The sequence below is a fragment of the Engraulis encrasicolus genome, chromosome 12 (assembly GCF_034702125.1).
Source record: "Engraulis encrasicolus isolate BLACKSEA-1 chromosome 12, IST_EnEncr_1.0, whole genome shotgun sequence".
Taxonomy (NCBI): Eukaryota; Metazoa; Chordata; class Actinopteri; order Clupeiformes; family Engraulidae; genus Engraulis; species Engraulis encrasicolus.
The window spans coordinates 8864592-8876650 of record NC_085868.1 but is presented as its reverse complement, the minus strand read 5'-3'; the positions used below and the strand labels follow the sequence as shown (position 1 = coordinate 8876650).

The 12059-nt window shown below is 42.9% G+C and overlaps 2 protein-coding genes across 2 annotated transcripts; one reads left to right on the top strand and one right to left on the bottom strand.

Moving 5' to 3' along the window:
• The first annotated feature begins 3013 nt into the window (after positions 1-3013).
• arl11 (ADP-ribosylation factor-like 11) lies at positions 3014-4391 on the top strand. The gene has a single exon (XM_063212516.1). It carries the CDS (start codon positions 3788-3790, stop codon positions 4316-4318), a length of 531 nt encoding a protein of 176 aa, XP_063068586.1. The 5' UTR covers positions 3014-3787; the 3' UTR covers positions 4319-4391.
• Positions 4392-6531: 2140 nt separating this feature from the next.
• Positions 6532-10758, bottom strand: ebpl (EBP like). Its single transcript, XM_063211589.1, has 4 exons — positions 10270-10758; positions 10119-10188; positions 9738-9876; positions 6532-8579 (listed from the first exon to the last, which is right to left on the bottom strand). The coding sequence occupies exons 1-4, from the start codon at positions 10456-10458 to the stop codon at positions 8339-8341; spliced, it is 639 nt and encodes a 212-aa protein (XP_063067659.1). The 5' UTR covers positions 10459-10758; the 3' UTR covers positions 6532-8338.
• Between the last annotated feature and the right edge of the window lie 1301 nt (positions 10759-12059).

Here is a 12059-nt window from a genome sequence, read left to right as displayed (position 1 = left end):
CAGAGGGCGGCGGACACCAGAGGCAGGAGTGAACCGAGGAGCCCGCCCCTTGAGGTGCTAATTTGTTTAAATTGAATTTAATTGAATTTAACACGAATTTAAAAACATGAAAACTCAATCTGGAGCCGTTTTTAATTTGGCCCCAGAACATACACTATTTTATGAGCAGCTGTTGATCTTGTGAGAAGTTAAAACAGTATTGTGTTAATTGGTCTAATAGCCACTAAACACGACCAATAACCTTGCTGAGTTATAAGACAACTTGTATCCTGAAATCATCTCTTGACTTACATTTTTGTTTGAGTGTTACAACTCTACACTACACTATGTCCTTGTATTGTCATTTCAAATGTTTTGGTCATGGCATTATATGGGTTTCAGACTTTAAACTGTATAAAAAGAGTTCCTTGGGTGACTGATATGCTATGTCCAGGATGGAGCATATTGATGAAAAGTCAAGTAAGGACAGTGAGGCTTTACTGAAGTTCAACTAAGGCGATTGCACAGGAATGGACAAGCGTTATGTTGCCAGATGCACAACCAAGCCTGACCAGTACAGTACAGCACTATGAAGAAGGCAGTCATATGATTACACACACTGTGCAAAGAGAGCAATATCAAAAGCGCCCACTGCTTCTTCTACAACCCCTTCAGTGTCTATGTCAGCACAAGGCCTTGTGTCCTAAATCAAATCAGATGTCAATGTTATATGGAATGTAATATGCGGGTCGTGAAGTCAATCGACAATCCGAAGTCTTTCTACAGTTCTCTGCTTCAAAAAAGGCCAAACATATCTGGAATTATCACACTGCCACACATCTGACCTTCTCTGCTCCAGTGTCCTGGCTGTGTCTAACAAGTAATGTGAAGTGGGTTGCATGAATCATAGGCTACAGAAATATTGTAAGGAATTAATAAATGGTAGTTAAAAACCAAACATTTGTTGACCTTGAGGTTGAGATATTGAGGGTGATAATCACTCCAGTCTTGACTGAGGCGAGGGAAAACACAGGTTACATTTGTTTTCTATTGTTTAAGATTGATAATACAGTATTCATGCATTTTCCAATGTGTGTGTGTGTGTGTGTATGTGTGTGTGTGTGTGTGTGTGTGTGTGTGTGTGTGTGTGTGTGCGTGTGTGCGTGCGTGCGTGCGTGCGTGTGTGCATGCGTGCGTGCATGCGTCTGTGCGTGCGTGCGTGTTTGAAAAATGAATGTTCTGTGTGCATTCGGGTTGAAATGACACCCGTCTATCGTACTGCCCATTCTGCCTCAATTTGCCCAATCTGCTGCTGTTGCCCATCTGCCTCGAGGTCTGACATACAGCACGAAATTAGTAGGAATGTAACTGGTATTAGTACTAATTATTGTGTATTCTAAATTCCTGAACATTACTATCCTGGTGGGATATTCTCCATGTAGATGCGCACTATGTTGCACAAGGTTTCAGTGTTTGAAAACTGAAACAGTGTACAGTAGATTATATGCCAGGGACTGTCAGTAAGGTCACCAGATCTCAGCACAATTTAGACAAATGGGCAAAACCAGACACCTGGTAGACCCTCATTAAGAACTCACCTTTGTTCCTGTTTGAAGAGAGGCAATGGGAGCGGTAATAATACTGTACTGTTGCTGGTGTCCTGTGCAACTAGGCACTGTCACGGGACACCAATGCCTCTTTTCCACTACTGGTTTTCTGGTAGGCCTACAGCTCGACAGAGCAGGACTTGGCCACCACTTTTTGCTTTACGATTGAGCTGTGTTGTGCCTATTTGAAAAGCAAAAAGTGGCCAAGTCTCGCTTTAAGTGGCCAAGTCTCGCTTTGTCGAGCTGTAGGCCTACCAGAAAACTGGCAGTGGAAAAGCAGCACTTGTTGTCCCAGGACACCAAACTGCTGTGCTGGGACAGCAACTGGCTGGCCTTCAGTTGATCATTTCTGTAGTTGAAAAGTGTAACGTTACGCAAGGTAATCTCTATGTGGTTACCAGAGAATTTTATTGAATGTTTAACTGCGACCAGACCAAAACCCACCCCTTAACGGTTAACCCATACAGATATACAGTAGAAACCAGGGAGCATACAGTATAGGGATGGCCCCTGACAGAGGTACACACACACACCGTCTGCTGGGTGTCGTGAAAGTTTCAGTTGAATAATCTCTATCTGTTCTGGGGCCCTGTGGAGCACCTGGACACAACCTTTGGCCCACATGCCTCTTTTACACGCCTAGCTGACATGATTTGACAGACCTGAAGTTCTCAATCTTTTTTTTAACAAATAGCCCCCTGGCCTTGTCATGAATAAACTGAATAACTAACCCAAACCAAAAAAAAGCTAAACAATATTCTCATTAATAAAAGTATGGTCTATTGCATCTCTGAACATTACTATTATCGTTATTATTTTATGTATCCTAGTGGGGCCCAGTGCACAGAAAAACAAAATAGAATGGCACGACCCATGTAAGGGGTGGCCATGGCTGGAATGTACCAGTATATGGGGGGCCTTGTCATGGTAAGGTTTGGGCTAATTAAAAGACAGTACAAACTTGTAAACACATGAGTCTGGGCAGTCAACATAGCTGAATAGTAGCTCACAATATCAACTTATCCAGCATGGCCTGTTATCAGCCTCATCATCCAGGGAATTTAAGTGACTGATATGAATGAAAACACATAAACAGAGACTCACAGATGTGTTTTGGGTCTGCTGTGTACACTTAACATCCCTTTGAACTGGACAGTCAGGTCAGTGAGGTCATTGATGTTTGTGTTTGGTTCACCTGCTCAGCATTCTGACTCAAGTTAATTTAAATGTAATCAGAACTTCAAAAGGAAATGCCTTATTAGTTTTTATTCAGAAACTTAAAACAATTTAAAAGTTGGTGCCATGTTTGAAGGTACTTATATACTGTATGTATTACAGATAATCCACCAATCCACTTAAGACCGGTGGAAATGACTATTGCTGAGAGAACACCCAGAGGTGTTTGCTGAGAGAACACCCAGAGGCCCTCTAACATGGCATGACTCAACACATTTGAACTCATTCTGCTTGTAATTAACTGATAACCCAGCCAACATGAACATAAGAAGCTATAGAGTCAATCTTGCTTTTTGACTTTCACTTTTATACTGTATTGATGCAACATTTAAGCCAAAGTAATCAGATTGTGATCCTCTAACATGACTATCCAAACATAACTCTGACCCAAATGGGCCCGAGAAACCTTTTCAAAAGGTAACACTCCTGTGCAAAGAATGTGGAAGGGCGAGTTTGCTGGTCACATGACGGTTAGGGGCTAGAAGAGAGAGAGAAAAAACCCTCAGAGTTTCACTTGTGTGTGTGTGTGTGTGTGCCAGTGTGGTTAGCAGCGTGCAGCTCTGTCAAGCCGCCTTTAGTCTCTTCTGCTTTACATGCTGTTTGAAAAATAAACACCACAGCTACGTTTGCTTATCAGGGCTCGAGTCATCTGCTCTCTTGTACATGCAAAACAGACCGTGGAGGGTACAGTAGCTTTAGCTTTTCTGTTCATTAGTAGAGGTCATAGCTGTTCTTGTCAGTAGAGGAATACGGCACTGTACGTTCTTGGATCTATAAGAAGAAACAAAGAACTCCTCGCCTGTTCATCAGAAGTCAAAGCTTTTAGTTCTAGAGGACCCTGTTCTGGAGGAATAGGAATACGACACATTATTGGATCTAAGAGGAACAAGTTCTTGGATCTAAAACGAAGAACAAGTTCTTGGATTTATATTCAAGAGGAACAAAGGAACTCTGATCTTGTCGTGATGGGCCAACACTTCAACAAGAACCAGAAGCCGGCCCAGGTGCTCCTCATGGGTCTGGACTCGGCGGGCAAGTCCACGCTGCTGTTCCGCCTCCAGCAGGGCGTCACCATGGAGACCTCTCCCACGGTGGGCTTCAACGTGGGCACGCTGGAGCTGGACAAGCGCACGTCGCTGACCGTGTGGGACGTGGGCGGCCAGCGCACCATGCGGCCCAACTGGAAGTACTACCTGGAGGGCAGCAAGGCGCTGGTGTTCGTGGTGGACAGTACGGACCGTTCGCGCATGGCCGAGGCCCAGAAAGCGCTGAAGAGGATCCTGAGCGACGAGAACATGAAGGGTGTGCCGCTGATGGTGCTGGCTAACAAGAAGGACCTGCCCAACTCCATGACCATCCGGGAGGTGTCCAACCAGCTGGAGCTGCCCAGCTACACGGACCAGCGCTCCTGGGAGATACAGGGGTGCAGCGCACTGCAGGGACTCGGCCTACAGCAGGCCTTCCTCTCTGTTGCTAAACTCATCAGGAAACATTAATCTCATCAGGAATAACCAAACTCACTAAACTCATCAGGGAAAAATAAAGACATCTGGAAAAACTAAAGATATCAGTAAAATCTAATCTCATCAGGAAAAACTAAACTCATCAGGAAAAAAGAAATTCACCTGGAAAAACTATACAGTGTTTATGTTCGTGTGTAGAGCCTACCTGGGGTATTGTAGCGGGCCGTCCTCTCTGTAGCTTAACTCATCAGGAAAACCTAAGCTGTGAATTTGTGCAGGTGAATACCGGGGGTATATTCCACAACGTGTTACCACTTGTCTTGATTCCCCTGATTGTCCCATAGTCCAGTGTTTCCCAACCAGGGGTACGTGTACCACTAGGGGTACGCGAGCACACTGCAGGGGGTACTTGGAAAAATGTTATTATGATAACAAATGTATGGAGCAGTCACATCAGGACAGAGAAAGCGATATAGAACATGAATTAGGGGGTATACAATGTAGAGTAAAACTGGTCCACTTCAGAAAGACTGGGCCAGTTATGACTGGCGCACTCAGATACTTTTTAGTTATTATTTTATTGTGGTGCAAGCATAATGACTGACGTGTCGACGCTGCTTTGAAACGTCAGTCATTATGTTTTCACCACAATAAAATACTAAAAAGTATCTGAGTGCTCCAGTCATCCCTGGCCTAGTCTTTCTGAAGTGGACCAGTTTACTCTACATTGTATACCGTCCTGGACTGGACGCACCAAGAAGGTTAGAGCGCAAGTGACTTCCCTTTTACCAGATGAATTAGGGGGTACTCATGGCACAACTAAGACACTTAGGGGGTACGCGAAACCAAAAAGGTTGGGAAGCAATGCCATAGTCTGTCCAGGGGTTTCTTTGAACACTGAATGGAGTCATTGCCTACAAGCAAATGGATCGATTATTATTTAACTGATTATTATTATTAACAGGATTTTGTCAGAGAGAGGTAGCAAGTCTATCCAAATGGTACTATATCCAAGACCTGTGGCTCTGTTGTGATGGAAGGACCTCAAATCTCTTGTATTAAAGAGTTTATGAATCATTTTGAGTCATTTTGTATAGGTCACTAAAGTATATTTTTAAGAATATTCAATCGAGTGATCTAGCAAGGTAGTCCAGCCGGCTGGGTAAAGGTTAGGTTTCTGTCAGACTACCACAGGTATGCCTCGTAAACTGTCAAGGTGAGTGCCATTTCCACGCCAGACTGACAAACACAGGTATGTGTGAAAAACAAGCTTGAAGAGAACATTTGTATACCTCTACTAACCGACTGGTTGTTGTGGGTTTCAACATTTTTTTCATTTTATATAAAATGCTGCCTGTTGTGGACTTCTTTTTCTTTTATACAGTGCAGCCTGCTGTGGATTTCACTTTTATATAATATGCTGTCAATATTACAGAGAAAAGGTCTCGGCCTGTCCTCATTTGCAAAGTTTATGACAATATTTATTGCAAGGGTCCATTGCGTTTTTTTGGGCTCAGATGTCAGATGGTGCACCACAGCCAATGCCCATAAATGAATTAGAAATTGATAATTAATGTACTATAATGAATATGCTTCTTAAATAATCCACTAAAATCATCTAATCCATACAATATGTCACATTAGCTATTGTTGCATCATCCGGATGTGTGCTACTACTAAAACGTCATTGACCCTTTTATAATGTGCTGTGTGTTGGATAAACAGACGATGATGAACTCATTTATGACTATGAATGAAATATGATGCCACCACCTGTTCAAACTTAACAAGTGTAATAGGCGTGCCTCATTTGCAAGTCAAGGTGAGGTGGAGTTACTCGACAACGGCTGAACAGAAAAGCCTTAAAACTTTTGTGAAGGAAACTATATTTATTTTGAAAAGACTATAAATGTTTTTCTGTTGTATATGTGATAGAAATAAACAAAATCACAATCCACAACTAGAACAGTGCTGGTCAGGAAAAATGTGTGTGTGTGTGTGGCTGTTCATGCGTATATTTTAATATTGGTGTCAAATGGAGATGAAGAGTTCAGATGCAAAACCCCCTAACTCCATTTCTTAAGACCTGCACTTCTATATTTTTAGAGAACCCCGTTGTTGGTTTGGTTTACATCCATTTACTTGATAATACATATAAATAGTTATATTACATAAATAAAATAAACAAATATGCAATTTTGATAGCTTTGTATTAAATAAAAATGAATTAAGATTATTTTCTGAAAAGGCACTTAGGGGGTTTTGCATCTGAACTCTTCAGATGCAGTTTAAACCAACAGCTGTATCTCTTTACATGTAGCTAACTTCATCACAATCCCTGTTGTTCCTGAAAATGTAAAAATACCCAATTTCCCCTCTACTCTTCCCAGTATCAGTATCAGTGTGAAGTGTGAAGAGGAAGTTGGTAGTGTCTGCTGTGATCTGGTACTCACTACTCACATCTAACATTGGTCCCTTACAACCAGAGGAGTCAAAAGTACAAATAAAAATAAATTCATGGTGTAAGTACAACACTAGCTCATGATATGTTACACCATTTAGTTCATTGTACCTAATGAGGTAGATAGTGTTGATACTGAAAAACACTAAAAACCTCACAAGTGTGATCCAACTAGTTCAGAGGACGGTGATCGTAAGAGAAAAGTTACCTGTGTTGGAAACTATTTATTTTTCTTTACTTTTTCTTACTTACTCTTATGATCGGCGAACTCTGCGCTGGTTGGATCAGGTTTGTGGTGAGCAGTTGTGCCATTTCTGCCCAAGGCTGATAGTCACAATTGCCAGAATATTATCATGATCACCATATGGGAATGATTAATCCGCCACATGTAGTGTGCTGAAGGCTGCATCTTGGTATATCTTACTTGTTAGATGGTACTTCATAATGACAGTACATTCGTACAGGGACTGTTAGGATAAAGTGTAACTGATACTTATGTTTGAGAGTGTCTTTAAAGGATAATACCTCCCAATTGCAACACCATGTGTATTGCTCATGCTACCCTTGATTTGTCAATGCCTGGCGACACAGAGCATTGTTTTGTTCAGCCCTTTCCTAAGATCCTGCCCTTTTTAATGAGGGCATGGGCTTCTTAACCTTTTAAAAAAAAATGTCTTAACATAATCCAAACATCATCCCAAAAGTTATGGCTGTGTTGTAAAGTGGTGATGTCAAACAATGTTTTGGGTGATATTTTGGAGTATGTTGAGATGTGTGTGTGTGTGTGTGTGTGTGTGTATGTGTGCTTTATTAAAGGGGCTCCAGGTAGGATTAAAGGTTTATTAATCACTATCCCGAGTCAGCCGATGGTTATGTGAATCATTAATAAGTGAACAATGACTCTCGTGATCACTGCCATGGTCCGCTGGCGCTGCCAGAAAACCCCAAATGCAACTTTTTGACAGAGCGGTCCAAACGAGTGTCATGGGATACACTTTTCATATGAAAAATTGCTTTACATACCGTATTCAGATTTGTATCAACTGCTGGCATTCCGTGATGAATAACATTCTCACGCTGAGTTTATTTTAACAGCATTTTTTCATTACGTTGTAGATTTTGAGACAGGCATGCCACGGGCACCACGCAAACGTCGTCATCCTACCTTGTGCCCCTTTAAAATGTAAACAAACCATGCCCCCCACTACAATGGCCAGCATCTCGGAAAGGGCTGAATAACAACAACACAAAAGCATTGTTGGGTATTGACAAGTCAAAGGTAGCGTGAGCAATTAACTGTTTGCTGAAGTTGGCAGGAATTCTCCTTTAACCTTATGAGCATTTCATCTGAACAGATCTGAGAGTCTAGAAACAGCAGCGGTTCTACCCATTTCAGGGCCCTCGGCGAAATATAGAGAGGGGGCCCTTTTTAATCTTTTTTGCTGGTGTTTGCCATGGCAGAACTGAGTGGTGGGGCCCCCTCCAGAGGGTATTTTTCTTGGCAATTGATTGGCTACTAGTCTGCGTATTGGTAAAACTGGCCTTGTCTGGAAAAGGGAAACTCCATGTGGTCTCTGTCTGACCAACGTCGTTCATCTATTCTTCTTGGCGTCGCCTGCTTGAAGGTGGTGGGTGGTCTTGAGTGCGTGCCACGACTGCCACAGCAGGAGGCCGGGCACCACCACCCACACCCCATTGAAGAAGACCAGGTACACCCACAGGTAGAGCCAGTTCGCCGTGTTCAGGCTCGGGCTGCCCATCAGCCAGTCGGGACAGAAGGTCATCCAGCCGCCGTACAGCTCACACACGCACAGGGTGATCTGGACGAAGTGCCTGCAGTACGGTATGCCAGGGACACAGGAGAACAAGACATAGCAGAGAGGTTTCATTGTCCAGAATTAAAAGAAACTAGTGCTGAGCCTGTAGGGCCAATTTGCCCATGTTGTGTTTTGTACTGTATATGAGTTTAATGGTGGAGGCCAGTGGTTCTTAACCTTTTTTTCTTAAAGCACCCCTTTACCTGTGCCCAAAACAAGCCGTGCACCCCCAACCCAAACTTCTATACATGTATACGCACTAAAAAATGATTTAAGTGATTAAATACAGTGATTCTTGTTTGAGACACTAATCAATATCTTAATGCCTTTACATGGAGACCAAAATAGGTATTAATTTGGGTTTGATTTGGCCTAATTATAATGTTCGCAAGCAGAGTTTTTGTCACAACCTCAACACAAACAAAATTCTGTGTACCCCCTGAAATCCAGGTTAAGAACCACTGGTGTAGCCTACCATGCCAGCTTATCATAGTAGGGTGATGGTAACATGTAAACCTATAGCATGGAAATGAGAGGTCGAGTGGAAGCTTATGGATGGCAAGGCCTGAGTTATTGTTGAAGTGGATGAAATCATACATTTTATATTTTACAAATTGGATCATAGCACATTACAACAATATACGTTTTCCCCATCTGACTGGGGGACTAGTAAGCCTTTCTCTGATGTGAACACACACAGTACATGACCATACAACAAGACACAGCTGTCACAGGAGCTGCACTCACAGTGGGACAGTCTGACAATAAAGTGGTTCCCAAACTTTTCCATGACAAGGCCTCTCATATAGGCTAACAATACATTCCAGCCAAGCCCCCGCCTTACATGGGTCGTGGCCCACTATTTTTTTTTCTCCGCAGTCAGGTCTGTGAGGCAGCACCACTAGGATATATTAATAATAATGATAGTAGTAGTAGAGAGTAATAATAACAAGTGTTCAGAGATGGAATAGATGATTATAATACTGTTTAAATAATTGTTTATCTTTTGTTTCTTTACGTTAGTCATTCAGTTTATTAAATTGTTCATTTTGTTGCGCTATACTATGCCTGCCAATCTGCAATGCCGCGACCCCCGTTCCCCACTATGAAAGCCACTGCTGCGCTAGACGGTCACGCACGGCCACAAATAACCACGCGGTGCTGCTGTGCCTACCGGTAGTGTTTATCCTTCACAATGGCGTAAACCAACAGTAGAGCCAGAAAGCCATCCAGCACGACCGTCAACAGCTCCAAAGCCACGATGGTTGGGTCTGAATACAACCAGCGTGTATCGGCTTTCCCATACTCTTTCCCTGTAGCAGATAATTACCAACATAATAGGCTACATTACTGAAATGCAGAGTTGTAGCACACTACTCAACACAAAATACATTTACGCCATCATATAAAATTGTCCAAATGTATGCTTCAGGTTAAAACAAAAAATCCACTAGATGGCGGTAAAAGACAGCTCAATTCCACAATGGAGATGCCGCAACGCCAGCGGTTATGCAACTGCGCTGTTTGCAACGGAGTTGCGCTGGTCTATACTCACAGAGTTCTGCAATGATGTTGTCAGACGTAGCCACTGTACCGATGAGGGACATGTACACAAACGGCCCCTCCTGATAAAAGATGATGCAAACATTTTAGTATGACAACCAGGCAAAAGCTTCGCAAATACGCGCCAATGTGCGCAAACTTACCAAAGTGATGTGGACAATAGCGTCGTAGAACAACCATACAAGAACCCATTGATCAGTGGTTGAACACTTTTTGCCCCATAAGCGCGCAAACAGGTATCCCACAATAAACTGTGCAGCGCATGCCAACAGAGAATATACAGTGACGGGCGTAAAGAGCGCTGGAGAATCAACTTGTGTCTGTTCAGTCATTATGGCGCATTAAAGCATAGCTCTGTGCGCTTCAAAACGCAAATAAAACTTTGTTCAGCGACTTTGGTCTGTCACAGAGGTGGTCTCTTGCACTCTCCAACGCCCGTTGCACCGATTGGGTATTTGTGAAAATCACTCCACTTCTGGTTCCGCCCATGACTGCTCGTGTCCAATCCACAAAGCAAAATCAAAGTTCAATATTTGGCGCCAAAGAGTTTTGAGATTGTTTCGTCACACCACCACTGTGTGGCCTACTTCAGTTTGTAAGGACTAGCTCTCAAAGTAGGAAACCAGATAGTCAACCAAACCACATATATCAAGATTTGGCAATGTAGCCAGAGCATGCAACTATAGATTGAATTTAACACTGGTTTCATTTAACACAAGTAAACAATCTATTAACACCTTCATCCTTTGAACAAATTGATAGAGTTGACGGACAACTCAAATGGTTGACCTACCTGAATTGCCCAACATACTCTCACCTTTACTAGAAAGAGACTCTTACCCAATTTAGAGACTCAATTTCCAGTGGCAGTTGGGCACACACATTTTGATAGCTTCCGTGTTATGGCGTTTGAATGCTGCACATCATAAATAATGGTAGAGGCATACTGAAAACAGTAAATGTCTACAGTCTTAAGAGGCATTCATGTTTTACCAACTTGCCTGTGGGTCTTGCTCGTATGATTTTCCAATTCAGAGATTAGTAAAGAAGTGAAGGTCACAGCTCCAAGCACTGTTTGTAGAGGGTCTCACAGACCGAAAGCTTGCAGCCTCAGCTATTTTGCACAGACCTGAGGCGCTCAGATTTTGTTGCTCTTTACTTTTAAATTCAGAGATTAATAAAAAAGACTAAGAAGAGAGAAAGGCAGAGGGGTCAGAAGGGGAAAGGGAGAGTGGCAGTTAGAGGAGAGTGGTCCAAAGCTGATGGCGAACAGTAAGTTTATTTTGGTTTGGATCATCAATACAGAGTAACGTCCTGAGGAGGAGGAGGGGGGATGGGATGGGATTGCCCGTTACTACGGAAACCTTGATGCTGGCAAATATGGCAGTGAATTTTATGGGATGAGGGAAATGATGTTTGTTTATGTATGTGAAAGATAAACTCAGTGATGAGTGATGGAATGGTTGGTATGACGATGCAGTGGTGATGATTGATTGGTTGAAAGGGATAATGGAGGGAGGGGTCAGATACAAGTCAGCCATTAGAATGAGTAGAGTACAACTCCATAGTACATCATTAAGTCTAGAAGAGTAGGGAATCTTTCCAATACCCTCCCCACCCCCTCCAAGTGCTTGTGGCCTCGTTGTGACATCACAAGACGTCAGTGACGACAGAAGTTTAATTCAATATGTAACTAAAGAGAAATTCTCATTTGTATTCGGGATGTTGAACAGGAAAAAGCCTACTAAAAGTTGTTGCGGCTAGGTTGACAGCGGGGAAAGTTTATAGTTTTCTCCGGAGGCGGGGGCGTCACATGAAGCGCAAGGCCACAAGAACAGGTGGAGGACGGGAGTCAGGATAATGGAAAGAAGCCTAGCTGTCAGAAGCCCCCCGTGCGCGCGCACGCACGCACACGCACACACACACACACACA

Coding starts and splice junctions, on each gene's coding strand:
- arl11 (XM_063212516.1), top strand. CDS start 3,788: ATGGGCCAACACTTCAACAAGAACCAGAAGCCGGCCCAGGTGCTCCTC.
- ebpl (XM_063211589.1), bottom strand. CDS start 10,458: ATGACTGAACAGACACAAGTTGATTCTCCAGCGCTCTTTACGCCCGTC. Junction 10,189..10,269: donor CTATTGTCCACATCACTTTG/GTAAGTTTGCGC, acceptor ATCTTTTATCAG/GAGGGGCCGTTTGTGTACAT. Junction 8,580..9,737: donor GTGAAGGATAAACACTACCG/GTAGGCACAGCA, acceptor ACCGTACTGCAG/GCACTTCGTCCAGATCACCC.